The sequence below is a fragment of the Leopardus geoffroyi genome, chromosome A2, assembly GCF_018350155.1.
Source record: "Leopardus geoffroyi isolate Oge1 chromosome A2, O.geoffroyi_Oge1_pat1.0, whole genome shotgun sequence".
Classification (NCBI taxonomy): Eukaryota; Metazoa; Chordata; class Mammalia; order Carnivora; family Felidae; genus Leopardus; species Leopardus geoffroyi.
This window is the reverse complement of record NC_059331.1, coordinates 121,346,267-121,362,556: the sequence shown is the minus strand read 5'-3', so window position 1 is coordinate 121,362,556 and position 16,290 is coordinate 121,346,267. Positions and strand designations below refer to the sequence as shown.

Sequence of the window (16,290 nt, the reverse complement as noted above, 5' to 3'; positions counted from 1 at the left end):
CAATAAAAAAAAAAACGGGGAAAAGTAAATAAAGTCACTCATAAAGCAGCTGCAACAATGGATGAGATCAAGTTCACCTTAGAGCTAACGTGTAGCATCCTGGCTGGCGTTGGCTTTCTCTAAGAATGTAGGCGCCCTCCACGCCTCCGAGAAGCTCGTCTGCCTGCTCCCGGGAGATGATCCCATGAAACCTGAGGAGAGACAGACCATCCTTGTTCTCGACTGACCACGTACAAAGTATGCACCACAAAGAGTGAGGCTAAAAAAGATGGTGGGGCCACACAGACCCCACTGACCCCGACTTGGAGGAAGAGGGGAGTAACGACCATATATCTTCAAGATGCCTTTGGAACCACTTCTCAGCAGGCACCCAAATATATAAGGAGTATTCAGGTAGGCAAAACAAAGGAACAAACACCCAGTCCCCCTGGCTTTCTGCTACTGTCTTGCTCTCAGGCTGAAAATTAAAGTCAAAACAAAAAGCCAGGTGACGGCTCCTTCTTTAACCATGGGGAATAACAAAAGGGCAATTACCAACTTAGCTCTCAGTGCAAACACAGAAACTATGTATTGTCTGGATTGCTAATGAACACTATTGATTATCAACCTGCTCACTTCAGGTGCAGGGTGTTGTTAATTTTAGAGACTCATTCTCTGGAAATAATAGCCAACTATAATCAACGCTCTTCTATTTCTTTTAATTTTGAGAGCAATCGCCTAGGGATATGTTTTCAAAAATGTATGTATTTTTCTTTTTAAAGAACGTTTATTATCAGTTTTTTTAATTTTAAAAGTAATACACATGCATGTAGAAAACACAGCGTATCTAGAAAGAATGCAGGCTTGGCCAATGATGGCTCTGCTCTGGAGGCAGATGTCTGAGACCCACAGAGTGGACAGTGACTCCTGGGAGCCAGGGGCAGGCACTGGACCACTTTCTCTCTTGTCTTTAAGTAAAGGCAGCTTCCCCTCCCCCACAACCCCCACCATCACTTATCAGAGAGTTGATCAATCCATGTGTCATAGGAAAGTGGGGGAGCTGGGTTGGGGGGTGAGGTCAGTGCTGAGGGACCCAGGCTATTCCCATTTGGGTAATCCCAAACTTGAAGATCTTTGGGGGAATAAATTAGAGAAGAAATTTTTCTGCACAGAGAATCCTTATTTCACCATCTTGGAGTCGGGAGGGGGGAAGGGGAAGTTGGCTAGACAAGTTTTGGCTTTGCTCCCCAGGACTGTGAAAATTAAGTGAGGAGACATGTAGAATGATAATATTTGGGGTGGGGGATGACTATTTCAATATTTATTTGCCTTTTGTACTTCTTTAAAAATTTTTTTTTAACATTTATTCATTTTTGAGAGACAGAGTGAGGGTGAGGGAGGGGCAGAGAGAGAGGGAGACACAGAATCCGAAGCAGGCTCCAGGCTCTAGCTGTCAGCACAGAGCCCGTCGCGGGGCTCGAACCCACGGATGGTGAGATCATGACCTGAGCTGAAGTCGGATGCTTAACCGACCGAGCCACCCAGGCGCCCCTGGAAATTTTAAATTTAAATCCCAAGAGCCAACAAGTGGAGACCCCGGAGCAGCACCTCTCTGAAAGGAGCACGGATGTGGCATAAAAGCAACCTGACTGCCCCCAAAGAGACCAGCGTCCCCAGTTCTTGCAAGAGGGAGACTTAGAGGAATTGGGGCAGAGCTCAGATGCAGGATTAGAACTGACAGATCTGTGTCCGGGGACCCTGGAGCCAGAGCAGAGGGGTCTGGGGCTTTGTGCGGGCAGACACTGAACCCTGTGACCCTTGTGGGAACGGCTCCTGTGCAGTCTGAGCTGGGCTGACAGACCTGAAGGAACCCTGCAGATGCTGGGCCAGTGGAAGTGTGTGCAAAGAGCACGTGTGTGAGTGTGTCTATAAGAGACAGAGGTGGGAGGAGAGAATGGGTGTGTGGGCATGAGAGGGTGTGTGCATGAGAAAGAGTGTGTATGTGACAGAAAGAGGACATGTGTGTATATGAGTGTGTATGCGTGTGTATGAAAGACAGTGTATGTGTGAGAAAGCATGTGTGTATATATAAGAGAGTGTGTGTGAGACAGTATATGTGTGTGCATGAGAGTGTGTGTGTGAGAGCATGTGTACGTATGAGAGAACGTGTGTGCATGAGCGTGTATATGAGAGAAAGTGTGTGTGTGAGAGAAAGAGAGCATGTGTGTATATGAGACCATGTGTGCAAGAGAGAGACAATGTGTGTGTGTATGTGTGTGTGGTGACAAGGACATGCTAAGGGGCAGGAAGGGCATCGGGCATCAGAAGACACTGGAGTCAGAAAGGACAAAAGCTGGTGCCCCGAGAGGTATGAGCCTGGGACATCCAGGACATCACCTGATGGTGGGCCAGGGCAGGGGAGGCGATGACCACAAGAGGATGGGGCACACACAAAGCAGGGCACAGGTCACTCTCGGTGGGCAAGAGATATCCCAAACAGGCAGTTAGCCTGAATGCAGTCTTAACTCCCTTGACATGTTGAGGCGATAGCCCAGCAGCAGACGTCAAGTGTCAAGAACCAAGTTGAATTCAATTGTGCAAAAGAAGAAAATTACAGTTCTGTGAATCTAGGTTGTGGCTCATCATGCCCTTTACGCATGGGTTTAAAAATATCCATGATGTATATATCTTATGATCCCCTCTTTGCAGAAAGAAAGCGTGCACAGGAAAACACCAGAAGGAATGAGCTGAAGGGGAAAGTCAGCAGTGATTTCTCTCGTGGTGAGTTGTGAATGTTCCCTACCTTTCATAGCTATATGTTTTCTAATATTCCCAAATTAGCGGATGTTAAGTTATTCATGTTTTAAGAATAAAATGCTTATGCACAGGGAAGAAATTCAAAAGTTAAACGAGGTAAAAATGTAAACAGTCCTGAGTATAAACTCTCTTCCCGTCACGGTATCCGTTGTCAACAGTTTGTGATTCCTAGTAGGAAACAAAAATGCATATATGTTTCCTGAAGAGAGCATATATTACTTTTTGAACGGAACGAAAACCTTTTATTTTTAAAAGGGAAAGGGAAACACGGAATCTGAAGTTTTAAAGCTAATTTCCCTCTAATACAAAACAGTCTTTTTTTTTTTTTTCTTTTGTGGTTAAGAGAATGTTTCTTTGCTGTCCTCTCACTACGTAGTTTTTGTGGATTGGGGATTGGAAAACAGTAACTAAAAGGTCATCCAACAAAAGTGTTATGCGATACAGAAAATGCACAATAGAGGTCCTTTTGCAATTCACGTGCAAAAGTGTCCCATTTGAGAAATCATCCAAATCAGTATACTGAAGTAAGGAGCCATCCTACAACTAACTAGGTTAGATGTTAGGGATGTGGGGATGTGCGAGCAGAGGCCGGTGCTCCCCGGCGGGGAGCCCAGGGTGCTGGTTGAATTCCCAAGGCTGGGAAGTAAGGCTCAGAAATGCAGTCGTGGCCATTAGGAAGTGACTGCCAGGCTGGGACATGTAAGAGGGTCATCCATCATGAAGATGAGGTCCTGATGGGGAAGGGGATAGAGGAAGAAGGTTTGCATTGGTCAGGAGAGCTTGGGAGGTGGACTTGACCTCCTAAAGAGACTGTGGCTCCTAAGGCCTCCGGGTTGGACGTGGGAAGCAAGCGAGCTGTGCACCTGACCCCCCGCGTGGGCTGCTCTGTCTCTGCTTTATAAGCTGCTCCACACGCCGCAGCCTGAGACTGAGAATTCTTTTTATGGCATGCCTATTTGCTCTCCGGTAGGCTTCTGAGAAAAGGAAACAACACGAGTTGAAAGTAAGAGGGAGATGGGAGGAAATAATCATTATGGGATTGAGGCAATTTGGCTAATACATCCAAGTCCAGAGAAATCATCATTGTGGTTTTATGAGACCGCAGGGAAATGAGGTGACTTTTCCAGGCTGCCTTTACTGAGGTACATGAAAATACAGAATTCAGCTACGCAGTTTACAATCTCTGACACTCTAAATGTTTATGCAGTACCAAGGTAGAAAATGAAATAAAATACAAACAGAGCCTCAGTCATGGAAAATGCTACCTTACGTTTCAAATACTTGCCAGAAACTCAGTGGCTGCTTTACTGGCGAGAACTACAGCAGGGGATACTGTCCCTCCCACGTTAATGGCAGCCAAGCACCTGAGTCTTATAAAGAAAATTCAATACAAAGGGGTCTGATTGCATTTATCCTTATTATTAAACACTTGCACAATGGACATTTGATGAAGACTACATGTTAGAAGATTTTTAATATTTAATATTTCAATGACACACGAAACGACACTTACTACATTATTAAAACAAAGAATAGCATGATACATACTCTCTTCCATAATATTTTGGTCTGTTCTCCACCTACATTAAAAAGAAGAAAAATATTAATAATGCATTCGAATTCAAATCAGATAGATAAAAATGCTATTCACACGAACGTAGCTAATCCTGATAGTAACTTTTATTACAGTTTTTACTCCTCAAATCAGAGATCCGTGAGACCAGAGTTAACCAGTGCATTCCTCTATCTTGGATAGGAGTGATGTAGAATCATCATATTTCTCTAATCATTAGGCTCATTCCCCACCTAAACTCAACCACCCAATAAAGGAATTTTCAAAGGAAACAAAGGGAAATATTAAGAACTTTATAAAGATATTACAAGGCATCATCCGGAAAAAGAAAATGAATAAAACGCAAGCATTTAGTTAAATCTTCATCCAATTGTTTCATTATGTAGTCATAATAAAAATAAGAAGTGTGCCTGTATTTAAAAATAATTTGGTCTCTTTCCAGATCAAATCGATACTCTTTATTTTTAAACAAATGGCTAATGGTCTGAAATTCACTTGACACCAGAGGCAAGATACAGAGGACAACATTTACGGCTTAACTAAACATCATAAGCATCCCAGAAAACATTCTGCAATCACATTTTGAGCTGTTGGATCATCTCGTTTGGTTTTTAGCACATATGTATATGAGAATCTACTTTCTTGAGAACTTTGTTTTCTTATGTTCGTGGTGTTAGAATTGGTAAGAAATTAACATGAATTCTCACGCTCAGCTTTTGTTCTCCTAATCTGACTCCAGGGACGCTGAAAATAGAGTAGAGCCACATTAAGTCATGGATTTTCGCTGATGGTTATGACAGCAAGTTTATGTTTATTTACGAGAGGAGAATGTGAGTCTGGCCGCCATTTCATTTGCTGTCATTTCTGTCCACAATCAGATGGGCAGTTTTTTCAGCAGGGCTCACCGGCACAGTGGAGGGATTTCAGGGTCCTGGGCAGTTTCTTGGCCTCCCTTCACTCTCCAAAGGATGCAGGGGGATTTGAGTGGGCAGTCCGGAGCCATAGAGCAGAGGAAAAGGTTCAGAAAGGGAGAGTTGAGGACCACATTCACAAGCCTGCCTCGGACAAGCCTCACTGGTATAAAACTCATCATCTAGACACGTCTAAATATATGTTTACTCTTCTGTGCATTTCACACTTGAAAAGCACTGAACCAAGAGGGGGCGTTCATAACTCTTAACATTCAAGGTTTGAAGTCTGCTCTGTGTCATTTACAAAGGAAGACCTAAATAATATCATTAACAGAAGCACAAAGTGTGTAAAAGGCACCTTGTTATCGGATGTGTACCATTACTCTACATGCTGGGAAGCTTTTTTTTTTAACGTTTATTTATTTTTGAGACAGAGAGAGACAGAGCATGAACGGGGGAGGGTCAGAGAGAGGGAGACACAGAATCTGAAACAGGCTCCAGGCTCTGAGCTGTCAGCATAGAGCCCGACGTGGGGCTCGAACTCACGGACCACGAGATCATGACCTGAGCCGAAGTCGGCCGCTTCACCGACTGAGCCACCCAGGCGCCCCTGGGAAGCTTTTTGATAGGAGTTGAATATGTTGTCATTTATATCATTCTATTAGCTTTCAAAGTTCTTTCTTACTTTTATGATCCTGTAGCTAGGTATCTGCAACACCAACATGCCATAGAAGAAATTTAGACTAGAAAAATCAATGGAAGGAAGTAATATACAACCGGCAAGATATCTCTCCGATCTTTGAGAGTCAATTTTCCATTCCTTTGAAATGACTCCCTGTGTCTAAGGACAGCTTTATTTCCATCCTTTTGGCTGTGCCATAATAGACATTTGCAAATCTGGGGTTATCTCCCAGCCCGACCCCCCAGTTCTCGTCTCTTATCTCCCCGAAAGGGAAGAATAATTCATCTAACTTTCAGGATGGACAGCATGGAAGATAGAGCCTACCGCTAACTCCTGGCATGTAAGTAAGTAGTTCATGAGTGTCGAATTTGACTCCTGAGAAGATAACAAATTGCTTTCGGTTCATTCGTCAATCATAAAAATACATGGCACGCTTATTATGCTCAGGGTTCTGTGCTCAGCCTTGCATTGTTCATGAAACAATAACCTCAAAGGTGTGGAGAGGAAAGGTCTGAGGAGCTCGGGAGTGTTCTGCTCTTGCGGCAGGAGGAAACACGTGGGAAATCTACCATAGGCCCCCAAATACAAAAGTCAGTATTTACGGTGCCTTGCGGGATACCAAATAAGATCCTGCCTGTTAGAGGACAGGTTGACCTAAATGAGGGACAGATCTGCTTATGGGAACCACGAGACTATAACAAGAGCACTGATTTGTGAGGGACAGACCACACATAGAATCGAGCCACGGAATAGGTCCCAAATATTGCACGGGATGTATACTAAAATATTACTCTTTGTTTATCTGAAGTTCAAATTTAACTAGGCATTCCATTTTTCTTTCTTTCTTTTTTTCCCTAAATCTGGCAACCCTATAGGAAGAAAGGAAAGGTGGAGAGGTCCGAGGCAGCCAAGAAAGAGGATGTGGTCATTCATCTGATCACTGCCTCCCCTGGTAGGGGCTGTTTTGATAGCAATCTGATTCAATCTTGGATCCCTTTGTCGTCTCTGCCTTTCTTACAGAAAATAGAGCTGGCCTTATTAATGTTAACGAGAGAGAGAGCAGCTGGGATTTACAAAAAAAAGCACAACAAAGAAAAACTTCTCTTCCTAAACTTTTTGCTCACAGGAGTCTAAACATAGTCTCTCTCTCTCTCCACACTTCACTAAGCTTTTAACCAGTCAAGAGCTTAAATTAAGTGAAATGGCCCTGGGAAAATCATAGAACATCCACATGTTTTCAAGGTGGATAATACTGGGTCCTCAGATCCAGACAAAACTAGTCAGCTGGATGTCAGGACTCCCAGGAATAAAGGCGCTGACTAGATAGACTAGTAACGTCTACACTGTGACCCAGTAATGCCTGAAGAAGCCTGGTTCAGTCCCCAGAAGCCCTGGATCAGTACCCTCTGTGTCAGCCATCGATGGAATCAGGACTGACTCGTGAAACGTGGACTTATTAAGAAAGACGTAGCACCTGAATTTCAGTTTCCAATGGTACGAGATTCTTTTCAGCGAATGAGAGAGAAGACAGTTGATAAATAAAAAAGGAAAGCAGCTCAGAAGCTCTTCTCACATTCTCTTTGAAAATTAGGTTTGTTGAAATCAAGAACTTGCTTAAAAAAAAAAAAAATAGAGGGCTTATTGAGGTAGTCACATGGATTCAGGAAGGGATAAAAATGTAACATATCCCAACATGAAAGAAGGTTGGTTCTGGAGCATTCCTGCCACTGATTATCTCAGGATAAGAACTCGAGTTGGACAACCCATCATCTTGGGGAGCCTGGGCACTGAGGATACGATTCACAGAAATTGCATCTGCAATGCCAGATTAGTTAGTTAGTGCTCTAACTCCAAGCAGAAAGAAGCTCGCCATTTTAGGAAAACAAAACAAAACAAAAATCTGATAACTTGTAGATATATTGCTGAACCCTAAAACACTGGATTCGTAGCTGATCTACCGGGTTCAGAAAGGAACGCCTCTCTTTACAGAAGAACAACACGCAGATGATCTGTGGAACAAGCAAACACATGACATGGGTCCTCCCGAAGTTCAGGTGAATTCAGTATGTGTGGTGGAACCATGCTGATTCTTTTTAAAAATGTAATTGAAGATTTTATTCTACATGTGCATCATCTATGGGAGAAGAGTCCCCCAGGGTGGGCAACACTTGCCATCGACGTCACTCTTGACCATAGCACTTTTGGAATTCCTCTTTTGTGACTTAGACTTTACTACCTTTCTCTAGAATATCCTTACAGCTGCCTTTCTCAGAGCGTGGTCTGGTCATTCAAAACAGAAACTTCAGGATGCTTCGTAAAGATTACAGATTCCTGATCCGTATCTCAGACCAACTGAACCAGAACTAAGGTGGGGGAGCTGCGATGTGTTATTTGATTAATCCCCGAGGTGATATTTACGCATACAGTAAAGTCAGAGTCATCAGCTTATAGAAACCGTATATTTGTGTTTTGAGTTGAGAGTAGATGTTATTTCGGCAAACAGGCAGAAGTTACTACTCCGAGCCACATTCAGCGAAAAGGGAAGGGATCCAACTAGGAAATACATTTGAGACAAAAATGAGGCATGACCCTAAGATAATAAAATCTGCACTGTGCCTTGTTCTGAAGGTATTTTAGGAGACATTCCCAACATGCTCTGAGCAATGGGAACTCGGCAGAAATAAAAGCACAGATTCCCAAGATGATGGATTCTATTTTAAATAGAAAAAAAATTTGTTCAAAAATATCAATTTCTCCAGTATTACTAAAATGCCTTTTTTTTTATTATATGAAATTTATTGTCAAATTGGTTTCCATACAACACCCAGTGCTCATCCCAAAAGGTGCCCTCCTCAATACCCATCACCCACCCTCTCCTCCCTCCGACCCCCCTAAAATGCCTTTAAATAACTATATAAGAATCTGATAAGAATTTCTCTTTTTTTTTAAATTTTTTAACGTTTATTTGTTTTTGGGAGAGAGAGAGAGAGAGAGAGAGAGAGAGAGAGAGAGAGAGAGAGAGACAGACAGAGAATGTGAGTGGGGGAGGGGCAGAGAGAGAGGGAGACACAGAATCTGAAACAGGCTCCAGGCTCTGAGCTGTCAGCACAGAGCCTGATGTGGGGCTCGAACTCACAAACTCACATAATAAATGTCTTTAAAGAATAATCTATCTTATGACTTTATAGTCACACCTCAAATATAATTACTGCCAGTACTGTGACTATTGAAAATGGGTTTAGTCCTGTCTAGTCCTGTCCATACTCCGTACAGACCATGTTCCTACTCATCTACAGCCAATGCAGACGGTCCGGCTTCCTTGCCGAATGGTCTCATCACCCCACATTCATCCTATGTTCCAATCAAATGAAATTACTTGTAGTTCCATAATTTGCTCTCTGCCTTATGTCCATTGTTTTTCATACGTTCTGATTTCAGATCTTGAACTCCCTTCTAATAAAATAGCGGCAGATCACGTGGCTGTTGAAAGGGGAGGCTCTAGACTCAGGCTGCTTGGCTTTGACGCCAAATCCGTGTATCCCTAAGCAAGTTACGAATCTTTCTGTCCCTTGGTTTCCTCGTCTTTAAAATGGAGATGATAGGGGCGCCTGGGTGGCTCAGTCGGTTGGGCGTCCGACTTCGGCTCAGTCATGATCTCTCGGTTTGTCAGTTCGAGCCCTGCGTTGGGCTCGGGGCTGACAGCTGGGAGCCTGGAGCCTGCTGCGGATTCCGTGTCTCCGTCTCTCTCTGCCCCTCCCCCACTTGTGTTCTGTCTCTATCAGAAATAAATATAATGTAAAAAATAAGTAAAATAAAATGGAGATGATAATAAAAGTAACTGCCTCATTGAGCTGTTGTAATAATTAAATGAGTTATGTTTGCAGCAGTGTCTGGGACCCAGAGCACTTCAATGACTACTAACTATCACTGGTATCCAGAAAGGGCCTCCCTGCACAGAAAGAAAAGTTAGGCCCACTCTTTTTTTTTTTTTTTTTTCCCCCTTTAATTATTTATTTTTAATTTTTTTATTCAAGTGTAATTAACATAGAGTCTTAGATCAAGGCTCATTCTTTTCTGTGCTCTTACAACTCTTTTTATAAGATTTTAAATAGCTACTTGTCCATTTCTTCTCTGACTAGGAGTTTCTGAAGCAGCAATTTTGGTCTTCATAATCATTGCTTTCCCAGGATTTAGCTCCTCGTCTGGCACAGAATGAGCGCAGGCATGCATTCTCTGAATCTAATTTACTCCTAAAAATGTGTTGGGCGGCAGAGGTTCAAACAGCAAAAGCCTATATTCCATTATTTTAAATAGAAAAAAAAGTTCAAAAATATCAATTTCTCCAATATTACTAAAATGCCTGTAAATAACTATATAAGAATCTGTTTAAGAATTTCTTTTTTTTTTTTTTTTTAACGCTTATTTATTTTTGAGAGAGAGAGAGAGTGAAAATGAATGAGTGGGGGAGGGGCAGAGAGAGAGAGGGAGACACAGAATCTGAAACAGGCTCCAGGCTCTGAGCTGTCAGCATAGAGCCTGACGCGAGGCTTGAACTCACGAACTGGGAGATCATGGCCTCAGCCAAAGATCATGCTTAACCAACTGAGCCACCCAGGTGTCCCAAGAATTTCTGCCTAGTATAAAATACTTAACCCCCAATTACATAATTGTTTAACCCTTAATGGTGTAGTTAACAGGTATATTTGTGTGCAGTCCCCTGCTGAATAGAAGAGAATCCTCATTATCCTATACTGAGCAGATACTGTTAAAAAAAAAAAATACTATCTGGATGAGACCTGAATTGGTAATGCCCCCAGGTGTCTGGTCTAAAGAAACACCAAAGGGCTAAACCCTCAGGAAAAGGTGGAGAGAGTTATGGATACAATGTGCTTAAACACAAGGTCGATCAGAACAGTGACACAGGAGAGAAGCCCCCTTCCGTCTTCTAGCTCCCCTGCCACTACTCCAAGCGTGATCCGGGGACCCGTAGCATTGGCATCACCTCGGAGCTTGTTAGAAGTGCAGAATCTGCATTTCGAAGGGGACTCGCATACACATTAAAGTTTGAGATGGGGCCACGCTTCTCATCTGATGGTAGCAGGTGAGAACTTGTTATAGCAGGCTTTTAGCCAGGAGAATGATTTTGGCGAAAACTTTCTGTTAAGTTGCTATAGCAAATAGCCTGATAGTGAGTGTTTGGAGAGCAAAGTATGCCCGTACTCATGACATGTTTGCAGAAAGAATGAGGCAAAGATTATGAAGGCAGAGCCCTGGTGTCAATTCAATTGCTGTGTGACCCTGAGGAGGTTATTAAACTTCTTTGTATCTCATTTCCCTCAATTTTCAATAAAGCCGGAGTTATAAAAATGTGCGATTTTAATAAAGCTCAGATGAGATAATGCGTGTAAGAAATTGTGGGGCTCGGAACATCGTGGTAAGCGGTTCACATGTAGTCGCGGGGCTACTCTGTGCCAGCAGCTGTCCTGAGGGTTCTACGTGTTTATCTCATTTCTGTCCCCAAGCAGCCCTATGAGGTGAGTGCTATTATTTTGCAGACAGCGACTAAACAACTCGACTGAGGTCAGTGCCTTCACACCCAGCACAGACACCTTTAACTACTGCGATTCCCAGCTTCTCCAGCGTAGACAAGAACCAATGCCGATGCCTTTGTTGGCTATCACACAGTTCTACATCTGGGTTAAATATGAGATTATCTGTATTGTCCTTAACTTTTCTTTGCCAGGACTGAACACTCTAAAATCTCTTTGGAATGAACTGAATTCTGTCAACGAGGTAACAAATGAGAATTTGGGGGGACAGTGTCGTGATATTTTGAGTCTCTCGACTGTTTCCCTGCGATTTAAAATTTTATGGATTCCAAGCTACCTGGTTTAGTTTCCAATTTACTCCTCTAATTTGAAGGAGTAATTCTCAGCATTTTGCAAAGCTTGAGAGAACAGGAGGGTGACAGCTGCATAGTGAGAGACAGGAAGCCTAATCCTTTTTTTTTTTTTTTTAATTTTTTTTTTTTTTTTGACGTTTATTTTTGAGACAGAGAGAGACAGAGCATGAACGGGGGAGGGGCAGAGAGAGAGGGAGACACAGAATCGGAAACAGGCTCCAGGCTCTGAGCCATCAGCCCAGAGCCTGACGCGGGGCTCGAACTCACGGACTGCGAGATCGTGACCTGAGCTGAAGTCGGACGCTCAACCGACTGAGCCACCCAGGCGTCCCAAGGAAGCCTAATCCTTAAATGAGTTTGCTTTATAGTCAGATTATCATTGCCCTAGATAAACACAAGTTCTTTTATATTCAACACAAAGACACTTAAAGAATATCGTGAGTCCTCTGTAAACAAGGTTTCCAATTATTGAAAAAACAAAGCTTTTATAATCCCTCAGCAGCTGGTATATGTTAAGTTTTTACTTAATAGAAATAATTTTAAAACCCAATTTAGCAGCCTCCTACACAGGCAGTTAGACTGCTGAATTTTCTGAGATACAGATCGAGTTCAGGAGAAAAGACTTTGACGGGGGGATTCGTATTGGTGATATTAGGGAATTTTATCCAGAAAAAAAAACAAATATAGATAATTCCCTTCTAATTAAAAATCAAAGTTCTTTATTGAAAAGGAGAGAAAGAAAATGCAAGTACTGAAATTTATCTTCTTGTAGTCAAAGTGCATAGTATAGAATGAAAATTGAGGAAACTTTAAAATCTCCTGTTTCTTTTCATCTAGAATCTAAGGCTTTATTTTTCCTCTTTTTTTTTTTTAAGTTTATTTATTTATTTTGAGAGAGAGAAAGAGAGACCGAGACAGAGAGAGACAGAGGCAGAGACAGAGCGAGAAAGACAGGGAGAGCAAGCAGGGGAGGGGCAGAAAGAGAGGGAGAGAGAATCCCAAGTAGGCTCCAAGCTGTCAGTGCAGAGTCTGAGGTGGGGCTCGATCTCACAAAACGTGAGATCATGACCTGCGCCGGAATCAAGAATCAGACACTTAACCAACTGAGCCACCCACATACCCCTAAGGCCTTATTTTTCCTTACGGCATTACTTTAAAGCTTTCAAAATTCAGATGGGGACACCGATGGGGTAAATTCTTTCCTGTCTTGATTATAATATATTACAAAAACACCTACTGGTGAGTCTTTCTGTAACAAACCTCCTTAAAAGGTTACCGAACGGCTTTGCAAAGTTCTAGAAGTTAGACACAAATCAGGCACTTTAGTAACCTTGGTGTAAATATTCTGCTAATTTATAGACAGACACTGTGTATCAGATTAGAGGTGCTCAGGACCAAAGCCGCTCATTCGATTTGTTTTCTGCCTCCTTTTTTTTTTTTCCCCTTCAGATTTTCCCTGGAATTGTGATTTAAAAAATCAGTGATAATATTAGAACAAAGAAGAAGTAAAAGAATTTTCTTAGACCAGTGGGTCTCAATTGGGAGGGTGGGGGGTGTGTTTTTTCCCAGCGGATATTTGGTGATGTCTGGAGATAGTTTTGACTGTCATGAGGGGAGGGTGCTACTGGAATACAGTGGGGCAGAGTCCAGGGATGTTGGTAAAATCCTGCAACACATAGGACAGACCCTCTACAACAAAGAATTTATCCCACCCCAAATATTATGGTGCCAAGGCTGAGAAACCCTCTTTTATTATTTTTTAAATTTTTTAATGTTTTTATTTATTTTTGAGACAGAGAGAGACACAGCATGAGAAGGGGAGGGGCAGAGAGAAAGGGAGACACAGAATCCAAAGTTCGACGCGGGGCTCGAACTCACGGACCGTGAGATCATGACCCGAGCCGAAGTCGGACGCTTAACCAACTGAGCCACCCAGACGCCCCTGAGAAACCCTCTTTTAGACAAAAAAAGGATTTTGCCCTCTTGTGCATGCCCAAGAAAGGTTTTTCAAAAAAAATTTTTTTTTGGACCAAAATACTAACAAGCAATAAATACTTTAAATACAGAGTAAAAGGAAAATAAAAGGAAATATTTGTTTATGAGAACAATAATAATTTATAAAAGTAGCTTTTAAGAAAAGGCAGACATACTTCCAACTACTCAGGGAAATATCTCAGGTAACTACCACACTGAACAGACTAACATGTCAAAACTTTAATAAGGAAATCCCCTTGCCTCGCTTGGAAAAATTGTAAACAATCTGAAATATAAAAAAAAGAAAAACACTAAAGGAAAAATTTAAGTTATTACTGGGAGTAACCATCCATGATATGCACACATATGAACTAATGTTTAAATCCCTTACTGCTATGGGATTTCATGCCTCACAGCATGTTGTTTTGAAACTCTGCTCTGATTACTGGGTTGGAAACAAAATTCCCACCACACCTGGCTCCCCCAGTCGCAGAGGAACCTTCCCGCCCCAGGGGAGCCGAAGCATTGCCTGAGTGGCTGTCCAGTGCCTGAGTGATGTCCTGATTTCCTAGGTTTCATTACAGAAGCAACCATACAAAATCATCTTCATAAAAGGAGAAGGTGTGGGGCTCCTGGGTGGCTCAGTCGGTTGTGCGTCCGACTTTGGCTCAGGTCATGATCTCATAGCTCGTGAGTTCGAGCCCCGCGTCGGGCTCTGTGCTGACAGCTCGGAGCCTGGAGCCTGCTTTGGATCCTGTGTCTCCCTCTCTCTCTGCCCCTAACCCACTCGCGTTCTGTCTCTGTCTCTCTCAAAAATAAACAAACATTGAAAAAGTTAAAAATAAATAAATGAAAGAAGAAGGTGAATTGCCCAAATTAGTTATATTTGGATTTGAAAAATAACGAAAGGGCAACTACACCCAGACACACACACATTCAAACACCCCACCTCGCACCTCAGCCCTTTGTTCCTGGTTCTGGTTTTCTCTAGGTTCAGATCTAGTGACACTGACTTAGAATCCAGATAAGGGCAGGGCTCAGGAGGAGCAGAGGAGGCTCCAATACTTAAAAGGCACCTTCAGTATGTGTGCTGCTCTTTTCCCAAAAGGCAAGTTACACAGCAATTAATATTCCCTTTTTGCAGATGAGGACAGGAAGGCCCATATGGTTACATTACTTGAAGATCACACACAAGCATGGGGAGGAGATCCAAACCAACATCTGACTGATGCCAAATTCTATATTCTTTTTTTTTTACACCAAGAGCAAGGGAAACTGTCCAGGGGACAACAGAGGGGACGCACTCATGAAGAACATTGATTCTGCTATCATAAATAGATAGGTTGACCCCCAAATCGTTAAACTCTTAAAAGTGCCCACTCCGGAGACCTGTGTGAGCTGTTACCAGAAGACCTTCTATCACATCTGATGGCCAACCTCCTTTACCCTTCATCCCTCTGAATGGTACCACCAGAGTATCATCCGCCTAGTGTCCAAGCCAGAAATTGTCACCCCAGATTCCTTCCTCTCTCCCGATCCCACTTGGACTCTGCCTCTAAATCCTGTCCATTGTATGTAATTCCTTAATTACTCTTGAAGCTGTCTCGCTGTCTCTTTCTTTCCACGTCCACTGTAGTGTCTATTTACCCAAAGCACTGAACTAATATTTTTATAGGTTTTCCTGTCTATAATTGTATCACCTTCCAATCTATCTGAAGTCAGAAAATGCAAATCTCGTCAAGTTCTCTGCTTAAAATTTTTCATTGGCTCCCTGATGCCTAGTAGTCAAACCTATACCACTCAGCGCATCCTTCCCAGACCACCCTACTTAGAAGTGGTACCTCTTTGCCTTGGCATACCCGATGTCTCCTTTCTGGCTTATTTTTTCCATGCCATTTGTCATCATCTGAGATACTATGTATCGTGTGTGTGTGTGTGTGTGTGTGTGTGTGTGTGTGTTTGGCCAATCTTTCCCTTTCAAACGGCAACTACACAAGGCCAGAAACTTTTGTGTTTTGGTTATTACTGTTATCCCCAGAGCCTAGAACAGAGCTGGCACAGAGCAGGTGCTCAATAAATACTTGTTCAATGAATAAATGAACGGCATACAGGATTTTCCTAGGACGGTCTTGCTTGTGTATCCAGACTATATCCCTACCATCACACATACTCTTGCCCTGAACATCCTTATTCCCCAATTCTTTATGTCCCTACCACAGAGATACCTACAGTTTCTGAAACACATCCGGGCTAGTCATACATCCTGGTCATTCTTTGGACCGGAGATTTCCTCCACGTGGAATTCTAATACTTGCTCTCCGACCCATCTATGCCTTAACCTGGCAAAATCTCAATGACTTAAAAAGAAGAGGTAAATTATCTATTTGTTAATTTATTTAAGTATAATTAACATGCAGTGTTATATTAGTGTCAGGTGTACAATATAGTGATC

The 16,290-nt window shown here is 42.5% G+C and overlaps 1 protein-coding gene across 2 annotated transcripts in view; it reads right to left on the bottom strand.

Moving 5' to 3' along the window:
- Nucleotides 1–16,290, bottom strand: part of CHN2 (chimerin 2) — a 300,337-nt gene that overhangs the window by 102,498 nt on the left and 181,549 nt on the right. For both annotated transcript variants that reach the window (XM_045495183.1, XM_045495182.1), the window contains exons 4-5: nucleotides 4,345–4,376; nucleotides 78–191 (exon numbers count right to left, since the gene is read on the bottom strand). In XM_045495183.1, coding sequence (XP_045351139.1) covers nucleotides 78–191; nucleotides 4,345–4,376 — 146 coding nt within the window. The remainder of the gene's footprint in view (nucleotides 1–77; nucleotides 192–4,344; nucleotides 4,377–16,290) is intronic.